Source organism: Chinchilla lanigera, unplaced genomic scaffold, assembly GCF_000276665.1.
Source record: "Chinchilla lanigera isolate Chin_1 unplaced genomic scaffold, ChiLan1.0 scaffold00022, whole genome shotgun sequence".
In the NCBI taxonomy this organism is placed as follows: domain Eukaryota; kingdom Metazoa; phylum Chordata; class Mammalia; order Rodentia; family Chinchillidae; genus Chinchilla; species Chinchilla lanigera.
In genome coordinates, this window is record NW_004955423.1 from 27654276 (window position 1) to 27671686 (window position 17411).

At 46.7% G+C, this 17411-nt stretch overlaps 1 protein-coding gene across 1 annotated transcript in view; it reads left to right on the forward strand.

Moving 5' to 3' along the window:
• Tm2d1 (TM2 domain containing 1) overlaps positions 1–15632 on the forward strand; it is a gene marked incomplete at its 5' end in the record, with an annotated part of 30716 nt that extends 15084 nt beyond the window's left edge. Inside the window, 2 exon segments of the mRNA XM_013514531.1 lie at positions 4234–4307; positions 15189–15632. Coding sequence (XP_013369985.1) covers positions 4234–4307; positions 15189–15299 — 185 coding nt within the window.
• Between the last annotated feature and the right edge of the window lie 1779 nt (positions 15633–17411).

Sequence of the window (17411 nt, forward strand, 5' to 3'; positions counted from 1 at the left end):
TAAAAAGAAACATAAAAAGGAAAATGAAACCTGAGGTCCTGGAGCTGTGGGTGCTGAGGCTCCTGGTCCTGTCGGGACTGAGCTGGCTTCCCAGCACTGCTCTGTGGTCGCTGCTGCTCCATTGTGTTGCCAGTGGAAGCCAGAGACACCCTTTCCCTTGAGGCTGAGTCCGTACCTGTGCAGATTGAATTTCTCACATTTGCCTTCCCTGGAAAGGCTCTTCCTTGTTTTACAGATAAATGTACTAATTACCTTATTACAGCCACCTGTGGTTATTGTTTAATTTAACAACTATTTTGACTGCTGAACTGAGATAAGAAACAAACTTTCACTCATCTGCTTTGTAGCTTGTTACTGTCTTATCTGCCACTGATTTAGTGACTTTTTTCTTGGTAGTACTAGGAATTGAACCTGGGCATTTGCCTAGTCCTTTTATTATTTGTTTTGTTTTGTTTTGTTTTTTCCCGGTACTGGGAACTGAACTCACGACCTTGCGCTTGCCAGGCAGGCGCTGTGCCGCTGAGCTAAATCCCCAGCCCCTATTATTTTTTATTTTGAGACAGGGTTTTGCAAAGTCGTTAAATTCTTTAGGCTGAGCTGAAACTCATCATCCTGCCTCAGCTTCCCAGGGCTGGAATTACAGGCATGTGCCCCTATGCCTGGCTGACCTTGTAACTTTTTGAAAAGTCACTTTCTAGTTCTTAGTGGGGTCCTAAAGCTAGAGATACTAAGTGAGCACGTCAGGTTTTTTATCTTTAACTGAAAATGCTCTTATCTCTTTAAGCATTTGAGTATTTTTATCCTTACTTGCATATAAACTCTCATAATGTTAAGTATTTTGGTTTGTTTTATCAGTAACCAAATCTCATATGTAAAAATTACAGTGTTAGGGCTGGGGGTGTAGCTCAGTGGTAGGTCAGAGAGAGCACTTACCTAGCACAAAAGGGACCCTGGGTTCAATCCCCAGGACTGAAAAATGAACAAATAATTCTCACTCTTAAAAAAAAAATAGTGTTAATTTTTTTTTTTTTTTTGAGACAATGTATCACTGTTTTCCAGACTAGCTTTGAACTTAGCCTATGTAACTCAGGCTGGCCTCAAATTCGTGATCCACCTGCCTAAATCTCAGCTTTTTTTTTTTTGTTGTTTTTTTTTTCCGGTACCAGGAGTCGAACTCATGACCTTGCGCTTGCCAGGCAGGCACTGTGCCACTGAGCTAAATCCCCAGCCCAATCTCAGCTTCTTGAGTGCTGGGATTATAGCCATTGTGCCTGGCTTTAAATTTTTCAATGTTTTAGATTAAATTGTAGTGTTCTTTTTACTTCCTTCTTGTGTTGCCAAGGGTGGACCCAGGTGCCCCCCACTGAGCACTCCAGCCCCCCTTTTTTTTGTGGTGTATGGTAGGAACCCTTAAACTCTACTCCCTTACTAAATGTATACGTATTATCAAAATGTCACATGGACCCTATAACTTTGTAGAGTTTTTGTGTCAGTTGAAAATAACTTTAAAAAGATCTTCCTTAGCAGTGTGACTTGTACGTTACCTTGGGCTGTTACGCTGCACTGTGGGTCTCTAGAAGCCCCTTTTCCGTGGCTGGCAGTGTGTGCTCTGACCACCGCTGCTTGGCTTCTGGACCCCCTTGCCCGTCAAGCACCACACACCAGTGATGCCAGGGTTGGTGGACCTTTGTGTGTCTCATCTCTCTCCCCATAATTGCAGACAGCAGGATTTCTGCCTTTGTTAAGGCTGAATCCACTTCTTAAAAGCTGAAATACTTACAGACCACGTGTCGGAGGCTGATAATCCAAAACATTCCAGGAACTTACACAACTCAGTAGCAGAAAAGCAAATAACCTGATTTAAAAGTGAGCCAAAGACCCAGCGGAAGAAACTTTTAGAAGAGAGAAAATTCCCTTAATAAAAATGTTCTTCTGGTTATTTTGGATTAATTGCTATGACCTTATATAAAGTCTTATTTCACTAATCGATTTATTCTTTAGAGTACCAGTGCTGCTATAGCCCAAAGCCTTTTTTGGTGTTACCACAAAGCCTTGTTTTACTAATAATAGTCTTTGTGCCTTTACCTCTATTTTAACATCTATGGTTTTTTTAGAAAATACGAAATGACTGGCATATTTTGTCTTATCCATTTGTAGCATTAAGAGACTGTGGATTCTTAAATAGCAGTTTTGGGAATGATTAACGGGAAAGATTCTTTCATAGTTTACAGTATTTAAATGTTAACAAGCTGGGAATGGTGGCACACGCCTGTAATCCAGAACTCAGGAGGCTGAGGCAGGAGGATCCTTGTAAGTTTGAGGCATGCCTGGGCTACAGAAGTGAGCTCAAGGCCAGCCTGAACTGCATAGTAAGACCGGGTCTCAAAAAGACAAAAAAAAAAATAATTGAAGTGTAAATATTTTCTTATTATGAGAATGAAAAATGTCGTATGTTTTTAAGCCCAAATCCTAACCATCTTGATCGTATCATTTATTTCTTTATGATAGGACTGGTGTGTGATATCCATTGATCGTAGGACAAATACAGGGACTGCAGGTCAGCCTTTCCTAGGGTGCGAATGCTCATCTGTGCAGATGCAGCTGCAGACCGTCCGTAGGATCCTTGGAAAGCCCTGGGGCTGGCGGATGGCAGCCAGTGTGAAATACTCTGCTTCCTTTAAAGCAGTTATGCCGACAGAGTAGTGTTTCCAAGACTCGGCCCACAGTGAGGCGAAAATACTGTGCCCTCTTGTGGAAGAGTCACAAGTTGGTTTCTTTCTTTTTTTTTTATTTTAAAGAGAAAAAAATAGAAATAAAAATAAAACAGTTTCAGAACAGGCTAACAGAGTAACAATAAGTAACAGATTGCATGTTATAAAAGTTAGTTTCTATTCTTTCAGTGTGTGTGCCGTGCTGGCTGCTGAGCCCAGGGCTTCCATGTGTTGGGCCAGCACCAGTGCTCAGCCCCAGCCCCAGCTCTGTTGTTTGACTTTTTAATTTTATACCTAAATAAACTCTTTTGCTGTATTTGTGTTTTTATTATTTAATTTTATTAAAAAATCAGCTTTATAATCCCTAGTTTCATTTAAATAGATAAGGCCGTGACTGACTACTCTTCCCCTTTCTGGGACTTAAAAATTAATATTTCTTTTTCTTTTTAAATTAACTTTATTTCTCAATTGGTGCATTAAAAACATAACAGTTGGGCATGGTAATGCCCACACACCTGTAATCTCGCAGTGTGGGAGACTGAGGCAAGAAGATCCCAACTCAAGCCCAGTCTGGGCAATTTGGAGACTTAGCAAGATCCTATTGTCTAAAATAAAAGATAAAGTGGTGGGAGATAGCCCAGTGTGAAAGCCCTGTACTCACTCCTGCCTCCCATCTTATCTCTTACAACGATCATGTTTTGGAATTGTTTCCTTGTGCACATCCTAGATTCAGTGCTGATTATCACTAGTTTGGCATTTTAGTTGTTAGATTGGGAATAAGGACAAAGTTCAGTGCTCAGCCAGCACTGAATGTTGGTTTCAACTAGTAAACAGGGCTGCTCAGGGAAAAGTATAAGCGGAATTACAAGTTTGTAATGTTTTCTTTTTTTTTTTTTGAGACAGGGTCTCGCTATACAGTTGAGGCTGACTTTGAGCTCACTTTGTAGCCCAGGCTGGTCTCGAACTCGCAAGGATCCTCCTGCCTCAGCCTCCCAAGTGCTGGGATTACAGGCATGCGCCACCATGCCCAGCTCATAAGTTTGTAATTTAAGAACACAATCAATATCTTCCTGGTTATTCTTACTATTTTTTGTAGCACAACACATTACATATTTTGTACTGTAAATGTAAAACCAAAGTTTGAGTCACATATTATGGGAAATCTAAATAAATGAGTCAGTAAAGATTTCAGGAGTGGAGGGTGTTCTCTGGCTCCGGTGTCTGAGTGTAGAGACTGTGTGTTTCCAAGCTGTGTGCAGGAGCTGATCCCCTAAGGACTTTTGCAAAGTTACACTGAGTTTTTTTATTCCAGTGGTAAAATTTATTTGTTAAATACATTAATAAATTGTTCCATGGCTTTTCTCTGTATGAGATTCTTTTAAGCTTTCCTCATATTTTCAGATGAAGATTGGATTTTTAAAAGTGTTTTATATTCTAACTATAAAGACTTTATGATATGTACATGGGAGTTTGTTAATATTTGTAAGTTCTTAGGTAATAATGATTTTCTTTTCTTTTCTAGGTTTATTAAAGTTTTGCACTGTAGGATTTTGTGGAATTGGGAGCCTAATTGATTTTATTCTTATTTCAATGCAGGTAAGTTAGCTTCAGCCTGGAATGGAAGCTATGTTTAATGTGTTACTGTGTGTGTAGCTAAGTATATGAGGGAGCAGGTGGGAGCGCTCCTTTGGTTTCCCCTAAGAAGAGCGAAGGGAGTGTGGTTGTGTTACCAGTGTTTCCACATGTCCCAGGCTGTGACCCTGGAAGGCACGAGTGGCTCCTAGAAAACAGATGAGCACATCGAGTGCAAGGTGTTTCTTCCAGAGTGCCTGTAGCGTCTTCTGAGTGCACTGGCTCAGTTTCTCCTCCAGCTGTCTGCTCCCGACAGCCACGGGCCACTGTGGCAGTTGCCACACTAGGCGAGGATGGACTGGTGCGTGAGCGTGCTGCGGGGTGGAACTAAGTCAGGTGTCCCCTGCTGACCTTTGGTCAGGTGCAGGCACAGAAATGGAGACCTAGCAGGCTTAGGCCGTAGAGCACAAGGACGGTGTGGGAGCCTGCCAGTGTGCGGGGGTGTGGCCCTGCGTGCTCGGCCTGGAGGGGCTCGCTCATCTGTGTCCCCAGCAGCCGCACCTTCCCTGAGGCAGTGAGGTGCTGTCCCAAGGGCTGTGGGCGCTGCACCTGTTTTCTGCTTGGTTCACTGGACCGAGGGTGGTGAGGCCAGTGTGAGCGTCGGTTGGAGAAAGAAATGTGTCCCCCCAGCACCCTCCCCGCCGTCCGCACTGGGGGGCCCTGCTGTCCTCCTTGACGGCAGTAGTGCTGCTGCCAGCCTGTGTCCCCATGTCCCTGTGTGCGGCTCTGCTTCCCAGTGCGCACCCACGCCACACGCTGCAGCGTGGCTGCCGTGCAGTTCTGTGACCATCGTGCACCGAGAGGCCGTCAGTTGGGACCATACTGTGAGGAGGAGGCAGCATATGGACCAATAAGATGGCAGAATTAAACAAGGGAAATATTTGATTTCAAGTTGGAATTTTCCTGCCTTTGCTCTGAAACATATGCCCAGCCCAGCCCCTCCCGCTTCCTCTCGCTGGGCACGGACGGAGCGGGAGCGGCAGGAAGAGGCTGAGGGAGCTGTCACATATGCTCTGGAGAGGGCTTTGAGTTTTAGTGAGGATCCAGGGAGTGGAACGCGTCACAGCTTCTGCCAGTTCAGTTGGGACCTGGAGCGCCTGCAAAGGCCAACCTCCCAGTGTGTGTGTTTTCATGCTAGGTCCCTTCTGTGCTGGTAGGGCTTTGCTTTGTAGCTGCAGTTACTGCAGATTCTAGGCGGGTCCGGTGTGGGCCCATGTACTTACCATGTTCACAGCAGGTAGGTCTTAAAGAGTTCCTGAGGTTGCATATCTGGCGCATTGAAAGAGTACTGAGGTAGGGGCTGGGGATTTAGCTCAGTGGCAAAAGCGCTTGCCTGGCAAGCGCAAGGTCGTGAGTTCGGTTCCCGGTACCGGAGAAAAACCAAGAAAGAGTACTGAGGTAGAGATTGAGACTGAGTTTCTCCAGTGAATTTCCCTGAGGACATTTTCATGGGTGTGGCCAGTGGACAGCTTCAGATGCGGGTAAGTAAGATGTGTAGCTTTATTGTGCATGTTACTAGTATGTTTCACATGTGATATTGACTACGTCAGTTTTAGAGGAAAATTTTTTTCAGTAAATCAAAATTTTACTATAAAATATCTGTTAATATTTTTGTTGTGAATATAGTTTTCCAGTTTTTAATAGATTTTTTTGCATTTTTTGTTTAATACTTCTTTCCTTCTTTGTTTTCTTCATGTCTCTTTTTTTTACTTTGCCATTCAATATTACTCCCTTGTAACTAGCAGTGTTTTTCTGTTGGGCTCTGGTTCCAGAAACATTGTGCGTGGACTCGGACCTATAAAAACATTCTCAGGCTGAGGGTGTAGCTTGGTTTTTCTGGTTTTTCTTGGTTTTTCTCCGGTACTGGGAACCGAACTCACGACCTTGCGCATGCCAGGCAGGTGCTTTTGCCGCTGAGCTAAATCCCCAGCCCCAGAGGGTGTAGCTTGGTGGTAGGACCTTGCCTAACATGCACAAGACCTTGTGTTTGATCTCCATAAAGAGGGAGAAAAGAAATAAATCTTTGTTTTATAATGCGTATAACAATAATCTAGGAGTTCTGTGTACATCTTAGAACCAAAGCAATATAAAAGATAGTGTGCATATTGCTAGAGTAATTATGTTTTATATGGTGCTGTGTTTACTGAAATACTTGAGTTTATTTTTTAATAAACATTGGGAGTTTCTGTATTTTGTTCTGTGTATGTGCATGCATGGAGGTCGTGCCTGGGGACTTGAACTCAGGGATTTCATGCTGAGCTACCTCGCTAGACTTGTTTTTAGTTTGCGACAAAGTGTCACTAAGTAAGTTGCCCAGATTGGGCTTAAACCTGTGATACTTCTGCCTCAACCTTTCAGAATGCAGGGATTATAGCTTTGTACCACCATGCCTGGCTAAATATTTTGTTCATGAATCATGAACGGATGAAATAGTAAATAGAATGCAGTAAAAAAAAAAACACCCCAAAAAACCAAATCTAAGTCAGTGACACATGTAGCATGTGTGGTAGTCTTTCACCTCTAGGTAACTTGTAGAGTAAGTGAGTGAGAACATGTGAATGTGAGTGTATTTTGGCAGTGCTGGGGTGGCGCCCAGGGCCTCTCCTCTGAGGCAGGCATCCTGTGCGCTCCATTGCCAGCCCTTTTGTTTTGGTGCTTTGGGACAGGGTCTGGCTAGGCTGCTTAGGCTGCTCTCATACTTGTGAACCTCCTGCCTAGCCTCCCAAGTAGCTGGGATTGCAGTTGTGCACCACCATGCCTGGCTGTCTAATAGTATTTATAAGCCAGTTCTGAAGATTTGCAACACTCATTCTTTCATGCCCATGTATTTTTATGTACATCATGTGCTGCATAATGTTTTAGTCAACTCAAGTGGGTCTTGTATACGATGGTTCCCCTAAGATGATGATGGAGTTGAGAAACCCTGGTGCCTAGTGGCATCAGCGCTGTCCTAGTGCTGTGCTTTATGGCGTGTGTGGTGATGCTAGTGTAAACCTCTTACACTGCCAGTCATGTAAAAGTAGCACCAGAAATTGTGGACAGTACTCATATTTGATAAGACCATGTTTCTGGTTTGTATATTTACTATGGTATAGTTTGTGCCAGTATCAAGAGGGTAGTTCTGCTTTTCTACAAACCTACTAAGAAACAGTGAGCTGTGTTCTTTTAGCAGCAACCTCACACAACTTGAACGTTCTGTCTCTTGATCCCCTCAAGAGACAATGCAAGTGGGTGTCCTGTGCCATCCAGGTGTAATGTGTGCCCTGGTGCTCATGGGGACATCGCCTGAGGGTGAGCTCTGAGTGGGGGTGAACTGCGTAGCTGTGATCCGTGCAGGGTGGGTGAGGGGATGTAACAGGAAATTGGCACCGAGGCCTGGTGCACACAGCTGCGCGTCCCGGCCCCAGCCCAGGGAGGATTTCTGTCAGGATAAAATATTTTGATTGCATTTAAACTTCTTTCTTCACACACGCAATCTGGACATTTTAAATTATACCAAAATCACTGATGTGTACTCTGCCAAACAAAAATAACAATTTTTTCTGTTATTAGAAATGAGACAGCCACAACCAGAAAGATGAGTCTGGGCAGAGAGAAACAGTTGTATGTGTTAGAATGCAGAAAGTAGTTTGAAGAACTGTGTCTGTTTTTTCGTTGAAATTTAAAAAATTATGTGTATCTTGGGAGAAATTATTATTCTCTTCATTCCTCTTGATATTGCCAAGTAGATTTCTTTAAATGACTAAAACTACATAAGCAGCAGCAATTTGCAAAAGCGACAGAATCTCTAGGTTGTTTATGAATTTTGTAAGTAAGCTTATCAAATTTGTAAAATACGTCTGAGGCGTTTAAATATCTCCCACCTGAGTACTGGCTTGTCTGTTGCTTTGGTTTTTCTGTTTGTTCAGTTTTTTAGCTTTTACACACTGCTTGATTTCTCATGTATGAATTCGGTGAGGAGAAAGTCTTCTGAACCCCTGATGCCCCAGCGGTGTGCACAGTGTGGCCTGCTCAGTTCTTGCTGCAGGGGTGTGGACGCAGTCTCCTGGGAAGTGGGGCTGTGGCCAGCACGAAGTGGGAGGCGTGGAGGAGAGGCCAGAAGAGAGCTCGAGGCTTAGGAGCCCTGTGGGCTGCGGTGACGGAGCACCCCAGACCGCGACACAGTGCATAGCGGGACGGTAGTGGTGGTGAAGTCCCAGGTCGGTGTCCTGTGTCCTCAGTGGCGGGCGGGGGTGGACTAAGCTCCCTGGCCTCTTCTAGGTATGAGGTCACCCCCACGACATGACCACCTCCTACCGCTTCGTTCTGGTGTGCCGGGGATTAATCTTGCACATAGGGATTGTGGGGGGACTCAGACCGCAGCAGGACCTTAGACCAGATTGCTTCACAGGATTGCTTGAGAAGGGTGAGTGAAACTTGAGGTGCTGCCATGCAAGATACATGGTGGGTTTTATGCCACCACTGGAGTGGCACTGCTGCCAGCTGAGGTGTGAGCTAGGTTTTCCCTGAGCACTTGGTCAAACTGTCCCATGACTAGTGTGAGAGTAGACCTCACTTACCTGAAATAACAATTTGCTTTGGAACTGCAGACTTAAAAAAAAAAAAAAGGAGCTTGCTTTTTGCTACGTGTGATTCTTTTGGATTTACTAAAACTTTAAAAAGCCTAGGCTTTCCCTTGAGGCCGAGGTGAGCCATAGGCTGCCTTCTGGGTGGCCAGTGTGCTTTGTCGGGGGCCTTGCCCTTGTCACGTAGGTGTGATGGGAAGGGGGCTGCACGTGTGAGCCCTGCGCCTGCCAGTCCCGCAGAGCTGGGCAGGGGTCACGGCACCCTAGTGCTTGTCCGCTCGTGAGAGCAGAGGGCTGTTGGTAAACGTGACGTCTTGCCAGTGGCTCCCTGCTCCCTAACTACTGTGACGGATTGGGAAACGAACTGGAAAACGGAAGTCACTGTTCATCAGTGTGGGGAGAGCCCTCCGTGAGTGATCTCGCTTGGTTCACACACCCCAGGGGCAGGCGTGTATTTAGTGACTCAGGGATTTTAAAGAGAGCGAGCATCTTAAACTGGGTCTGAGACTGCTCCCGAACTGTGTTTTCCTAAGGAGGTATGGTGAGTCTGACTCACCTCTTAAGAATAATATTGATGTTGTCATTTACATCAACTCTCACTGCTCTTTGAACCAGAGAGGGCAGGGTCCACAGTCAGAGGTCCGCCATTCTTAGGGACTGTGGTGCTGAGCTCAGGTGTGGCTCATCAGGTGTTCAGTGTCCTTGTATTCAGTTAACCACAGAGAAGCCAGCTGTGGACACAAAAGTGTAACTTAACTTTTGGGAAAACAGAAATGTACTTGCTTGGGGAACTGGGTGGCACAAGCTGCACCCTTAACCCTGGCTGCGCTGAGTCATTTTACTCTGTCACCGGATGAAGAAGTCCTCTGGGCAAGATTTGATCCTGTCTGTGCTAATATTTGCATACCTCCCTCAGAGAAACTCAGCTGTTTTACAGAGAAAGGGTGTTAATAAAATTGTATAAAGTGTTGCCATTTTTTCTTTTTTCCTTTCTGAGACAGGGCCTCCCTGTGCAGTCCAGGCTGGCCTTGAGCTCACTGTGTAGCCCAGTTGACCTCGAATTTATAGCAATCCTCCTGCTTCAGCCTCCCAAGTACTGGGATGACAGGCATCTGCCATGACACCTGACTTTCATTTCTTAATGCATTCAGTTTTTAAAATTTATAAAATATTTGAGTTACCTAAGAAGCATGACTTCAGTGAAAATACACAACCATTAAATGAGGGGTCATAGCCGTTGCCAAAGTTTAGGTGATAAAGTACTTATAGCTACATGTTATAATTTCATTTATTTTTATTAAAATATTATCTACGGCTGAGTGTGAGGGCATATGCCTGCAATCATAGTACTTGGGAAGCTAGGCAGGAGGATTGCCTCATGTTTGAGGGCAGCCTGTGCTTTGTAGTGAGTTCAAGGCCAGCCTGAACTATATAGCAAGACCTTATTTCAAAAGAGCAAATAAAATGTTATTTAAATTGGGTGGGTGGTGCATGTCTGTAACTCCAGCACTCTGGCAGGCTGAGGCAGGAATATAGAAAGTTCAAACCCAGCCTGGGCAATGTAGTGACTTAGCAAGATCCTGTCTCAAAAGATAAAAAAAGAGTTGGGGGTATAGATCAGTACAGAGGCCCTGGGTTTAATCTAGCACCCACCCTCCCACAGCTATCTAAATATGCATAAACAAAAAATACATTTTATACAATAATTGAAAGTTCATAAATTGCAGATATTAATACTATACCATTAAAGTTCAAGTAAGGAAAGCTTTCTGAGTCTATGGTAAGTGATAGTGTGAAGTTCACCATTCTAACCTGCGATCAGTGTACGTTTTAGTGGCAGTATTTATACTCCGAGATGTTGAGCAGACTTCACCACCATCTACTGCCAGACTTCATCATACCCAAAAGAAACAGTAAATAGTAAGTAGTGGCTGCCCATTCCCCTCCCTCGTCCCTGCTGATCTCTACTTTATGTTGTAACAGTTGGCCTGTTGTAGGTGTTTCATATCGGTGGGGTTAGCATTTGTTCTTTGCGGTCCAGTCTGCCTTGTGTATTTTCAAAGTTTGTGGACACTGTAGCATGTATCAGAATGCCATTCCTTTTTATGGCTGAATAGTATTCCGTTACATGGATATACCATATTTTGTTGATTTATCTGTTGATGAATATCTGAGTTGTTTCTACCTTTTGGCTCTTGTGAATAATGCTGCTATGATCATTTGTTTGCAGATGTGTTTAAGTCCTCGTTCAGTTCTATTGGTATATATCTAGGAAAAGGTAACTTTCTGATTTTGACAATGCTGAGGATAAAACCCAGGGTCTTGCAGGTGCTGGGCCAGCATTGAATCTGGAGCTGCACTCCTAGCCTGAAGGTGAACATCTAGATGAAGCTAGGTGAAGAGATTCTTCAGGATCTTGGAGGGGTTCAGTCTCAGACAGGGTCCTGAGTGTGAGTCATACATGGGGAAAAACAGTCAATTTTACTACATTGAAATTAAGGAGTAAGGGCCAGGGATATAGCTCAGTGGCACAGCGCCTGCCTGGCAAGCGCAAAGTCTTGAGTTCTATTCCTGGTCCCCCCCCAAAAAATTAAGGAGTAGCCAGGTATGGCAGTGCACAACTGTAATCCCAACACTCGGGAGGCTGAGGCAGGAGGACCGTTGCAAGTTCGAGGCCATTCTAGGCTACAAAGTGAGCTCAAGGCCAGCCTGAACTGCATAGCAAGACCCTGTCTCAAAAAGGCAAATAAAATTGAAAAATAATAAAGGAGTAGACTAAGTTAACAGTTAACAGTAAGGTAAAAAGATAACAGCAACAAGACTCGATCTCTGAGTAATTCTGCAAGAAAAGTACCAGGAGCCCAGCAGTAAACAAGTGTGGCTCACTGGCCAGCAGTTCACAGAACAGGTCAGTGGGCAGCGGCTGAGCACAAACACGTTTGCACGGAAGCTTCTCTCTGTGTGTGGCGACAGCATGCTCCACACGAGGCTGCAGAGCTGGAGGAGCGACGCCAGCCTGCTGCCAGCACTTCCTCCTGGGGCGCGCTGCCGGGAGACGTCTGTGTCCTGGTAATTGTGAACCGAACGTGACCGTACAGTATGGTTCAGATAAACTGAAAGTAGGTGTTTATGCAGATATGCATTCTGAAGTGCCCGGAACGAGTGAGTGCCAGGAGTGGCGGGGCAGGCAGAGGTCGCCAAGAGTCAGGTTGCGCATCAGGATGAAGAGCAGGAAACAGGAAGACTGGTGACCGCACCTGGACACTGTGGCTCTTCTGTATGCTGAAAGTGTTGGCATTTATTCTTCTTTGCACCTGTAGAAAAGGCTTTATGTAAATAGTTTGAATTTTGTTAAACTTTAGTGCTGCAGATAAAATTTTTCCAGTTTACCACCGGCCCTCTCTAGAAGGGTATAGGAGGTTAGAGACGTCCACACCCAGACCATGGGACCTGAGAAGGTTACTTTTATGGGAATAAAGAGGTCTTTGCCATGACTGACCTTGGTACCTGGAGATGCAGAGGTTGCGGGGGTGGCCTGGGTAGGCCCTCAGTCATGGGTTGGCCCTCAGTCGTGGGTGACAGTTGCCCCTGAGCTGGGTACCAGCAAATGCCAGTCATCATGAGGTGCTGAGAGGGACCTCGGCTCTCCTTTCTGCAGAGCCTGTGTTGGGAGGTTGTGCTGCTTCGTACCTCAGCTCTGGAACTGTACGTTCCTGCTGTTTAAACCCACAGAACCCGGCGGCGTTGTCAGCACAGCCCTTGGCGACTGACCCAGATGGGAGCACGTGAGGTGCCCTTTCGGTCTAAGGCTTCTGCCTGAGAGACGGTGCCGGTGCTGTGCAGCGGTGGTTACTGGGGACACTTACGAGTGGTCCTCCTTCCTCCACGGGTTTCAGAAACCTGGCTGGCTTCCTACTCTCCAATTTGGCTTCATGGTCTTTTGTTTGGTTGGGGTTTTTGCTTCTGTGTTTGGTGCTGGAGATGGGTCTTGCCCCTGCTAACAGCTCTACTCCTGACCTACACCCCAGCCCAGGGTATCACTCAGCAGAGAAGTAAACTCACAGTCTCGGTTTTTATACTCTGTTGTCATCGTACAAATGGGCATGGGCAGATTTACAAAGTAAACATTTCCCAGTGTGGATATATGGGAACATTTCTAATTGTATAATTAACAGTAACACCCTCGTAATGAGAGACTTTACCATTGGCACAGTGATGAAGCATGTGTTTTTTTTAGATTTTCCTGAGGGAATAGGCATTTAAATAGTTGAAACCTTCATGGCTGATGTTTTTCTTAACAATTAATAGGGGGGATGATGTCTTCATCAGTGATAGTTTATAGGGAGTGTGCTGTCAATGACACACACTATAGAGGCCTTAACCTCCGAGGTCTAAGTGGCAGCTTTGGCTGGGATGTTCTCAGCTAAAGTCGTGGTCTTTGAAGACTTTGGAACCGAAAAGGTCCCAGGAGGTCAGCTGGTTCTTTCTGTACAGTTTGCATGAGACCAGCAGGACTGGGGAGCGCGCAGCTCGCTGACCGACAGCTCTGTAGTGGCAGCCCTCTCCTCCAGGCAGTCCCCTCAGCCGGGAAGACGTGGTGAGTCCTCTGGGCAGGGCTGTGCCTGAGGACCTGGCTGCGAGCGTGGCTGGGATTGTTCTCATCAGTGAGCACCCTGCAGAGAGATCTGTGTTTCATGTCGGGTCCCCAGCACAGTACTTGGAGTGTTGGAGGCATTAAATATTTGTGCAATGTTGCTTTGGGGTTTTTTGTTTTGAGACGTCTTGCCATGCTGTCTAGCCTGACCTCAAACTCCTGGGTTCAAGTAGTCCTCCTGCCTCAGCCTCCTGAATAGCCAGATGACAGGTGCGTACGAGCACACCCAGCTCTGTTGGATCATGTTTCAAGTGAAGAGTGCTTCAGAGCAGTTTTCTTTGAGCACAGTTGTATAACCCTGCGAGGAAGTTTTTTATCTGTACTCACTGACATTTACGTTTCCTGTCATGAGCTTCAATAGCTGCACAGGATGTAATTTCAAATATTGGCATATTTAGATAAAACTGTTACATCAATTTTTACATGTATCCAACAGACTAAATACCACAGGGTTTTAAATACCATCCACTTTAAAAAGACATGAATGAGTTCTTCACAAACCACTTGTAAGTCCGACATTGCTTCCTTTTCTGCTTGAGTTTTGCTTTCTACTCTCTTTCTCCTCCTGAATTTTATCCTAATATAATTTATCTTTGTGCTTGAAAATCTGTTAATCACCTTGGTTGAAGTATTAAAGCTTGCGTGTGACTTCTGGCCTGCTGTCATGTCAGTGGCGTGGTTGAGCATCACAGCCTTAGGAATCCAAGGGGAGGCAGACTGCCCTGGGCCGGGCGTGGTGTTCGCTGTTTCTCCTCTCTGGGGCCGTAGCACTGTGAGGTTCCGGTGGCTCTGAAGGGAGGTCAGAGCACTGTCACCGGGTGCCCAGGCACCCTGAGGGGGCTGCCCGCCACTGCACTGCAGCTCGACCTCGAGACGCTGGGTGCTTTCTGTTTGCTTGTCTTTGTCTTGGGTACTGGGGTTGAACTCAGGGTCTCTCTACTCCCAGTACCCCAGCCCTTTTTATTTTTTATTTTGAGGCAGGATCTTGCTGAGCTACGCAGGCTGGCTTTGGATTTGAGACCCTCCTGCCCCAGCCTGAATAGCTGGGACCTACAGGCATGCACAAGCACTCCTGGCTTGGGCAGATCCGTTTATAGAGCATTGGAACTGAGTAGCTAGAAATCACTACCTACTGAACTTGGGGTCCACACACACTTGGTAAATCTCATCTCTCTTAGGGCTGCGTCAGAGGACTGCTGCCTCAAAGGAAGCATTGAGGGGTCACACTCGGGACTGTCACCCCTGGGCTTAGTGGACAGGACGCTTGCAGTGAGCGTGTGCTGCTTGGTTCTAGTCCTTTCCATCCATCAAGGGATGGCCACTGTGGCCTCCCGGGAGCTGGCCCGGCCCCCAATGCCTCTTGTGTCCTGCGTGTGCTCTGCTGTATAGCAGGGGCGCAGAGACCCTGGGCGGGAGCTCGGCCCGTTGGGAATGCGTGGATGCAGAGCTGTGGCAGCAGTCCTCACAGGTCCGGTTACCCACAGCGCCACTCAGTGGCTTTCTCCTTATTTTTTTGCACTTAATTTAGGGTTGAGTTCTGTGGCTACTGAAATATTAAAAACTGAGAAGAGACTCAGTTGTACAAGGTATTTTGTAAAATGAGTACCTGTAGTTTTTCTCTTCTAGATCGTCGGACCTTCAGATGGAAGTAGCTACATCATAGATTATTATGGAACCAGGCTGATAAGACTGAGTATCACTAATGAAACATTTCGGAAGACACAGCTTTACCCTTAACTATTTACAGAGAGAACAGTAAGTGACGTGTCTAATTAATTACAGTCTGATGCCACGGATAGTCCGCCTTTAACGATCTACCTGGGTAACAGCTGCTGGGACTCAGGACCGACGCATGCAGTGCAGACTTACAGACGTCTTCATTTGCCCGGTCCTGCGCATCCTGTGGACAGAGCCTCCGTGTCTTGCTCAGCATGGTGCCCTGGTTGCACACGCAGTGCTGTGATTTTTGCTGACCCTGCCGCGCAGCGCAGCTCTGGAGTTCTGAGTTCTGTTCACGTCACAGTCTTGCATGTAAGAGTGATGCAATAAAAGCAAAGTCACCAAGTTGGAGTTTGCTGGGACCGTTTCTTTGTTCCGAGTGTTGTAACGCACCCACTGCATGCTCCTCCATGTTTAGCGACCAATTCACTTAACAGCCTGGTCACGGGAGCAGAGTTCGGTCGTTACTCTAGGAGAGTTTGTGCTGGTAGAGCTAAGAAAGCTGCAGAACTGTGGAAATCAGAAGAGCTTCTCTCGTTCGCTTGTCAGGAAGCTCAGGCCTTGCCTGCCTGCGGGTGCCAAACCCCAGGAAGAGGTCTTTATGTCTGCTCCTTGCTCTTGCCCTCCCCAGTTCAGACCCTTTCCTTGCAGCAAATGTAAAAGGCCAAAATTCACAAGAAAACAACGCCGTCCGAGGATGAGGGAGAGGCAGCTGATCGTGTGAGGGCTGGGGTGAATCCTGGTGCCCTCGGTGGGCGGGACCGCAGCTCTTCTCTGTGCCCCTTACCCTTCCTTTGCTTCTTCCCGAAACTTGGAAGCTGCTGACGTCCAAACCCTCACTCCTGGGAGCACCTGCCCTGACCTCCGTGCAGCCTGCCCGTGAGAGTCGCCGCCCGGCTTCAGCTCTGAGCAGGAGTGCGCTGTGGAGCGGGGTGCCGTCAGTCTTCCTGGGCAGCCTTCTGCTCCTCGGGGCTCTGCTGCGCCAAGGCTTTCTTCTAGTGCCTTGCCTTAGTCCCTTCTCACGGTCTCCCAAGACTGCAGGTTTTGGACAGTGCTCTCGGTGACGAGAGGGCTTCAGTGCAGAACAGCCTGGCACGAGGGCTGTGGAGGTCGTCTAGGTCCCTGTGAGCCATCAGCCAGAGGGAGCCAAGTCAGGTGTCTTGGCCCCACTGCGGCGAGGGTTTCTGACTGTCGGCTGAGGTCGGAAGGGAGGAGATGGGCGTCTTCTCTGTTGTGTTCTGTTAGAAGGACACGAAGTGTAGTCGCATCTGCTAGTAGGTGCTTTTGCTCTAGTATGGCATGTGCCTCACTGTCCTGAGCTTGCACAGCGACGGCCCTACGGGATATGAGATGTGTGTCGAGCTGACATCCAAGTAGGTTTTCAGAGCCCTCCTTATTAACAACAGTAGGAGCCGTTCATGTCTCTTTTTGAGACAGGGTCTCATTATGCAGTTCAGGCTGGCCTTGAGCTCACTTTGTAGCCCAGGCTGGTCTTGAACTCGCAACGATCCTCCTGCCTCAGCCTCCTGAGTGCTGGGATGACAGGCGTGCGCCACCTCGCCTGGCTTCAGTCTTTTTTTTGAGAGAGGGTCTCACTAGTAATCCAGGCTAGCCTTGAATTCACTATGTTGCCAAGGCTGGCCTCCAGCTTGTGGCAATCTTCCAGCCTCAGCCTCCCAAGTGCTGGGATTACAGACATGTGCCACCATGCCCAGCCATTGAGTCTTGAAACAGAGCTTTGACATCGGTCTTTGTTTTGTTTTGTTTTTTGTCTTTTTGAGACAGAGTCTCACTATGTAGTTCAGGCTGGCGTTGAGCTCATTTTGTAGCCCAGGCTGGCCTCGAAGTTGCAACCGTCCTCCTGCCTCAGCCTCCCAAATGCTAGGATTATAGGCATGCGCCACCACGCCTGGCCTGAGATCAGTCTTTAAAATGACTGTAGCTTGCTGGGCATGGAGGCGCACGCCTGTAATCCCAGCACTCAGGAGGCTGAGGCAGAAGGATTGTTGCGAGTTTGAGGCCAGCCTGGGCTACAAAGTGAGCTCAGAGCCACTTTGCACAGCGAGACCATGTCTCAAAAAGACAAAAAAAAAAAAAAGTTAAAAAGTGTGTAGCTGTCTTTAAGCCATA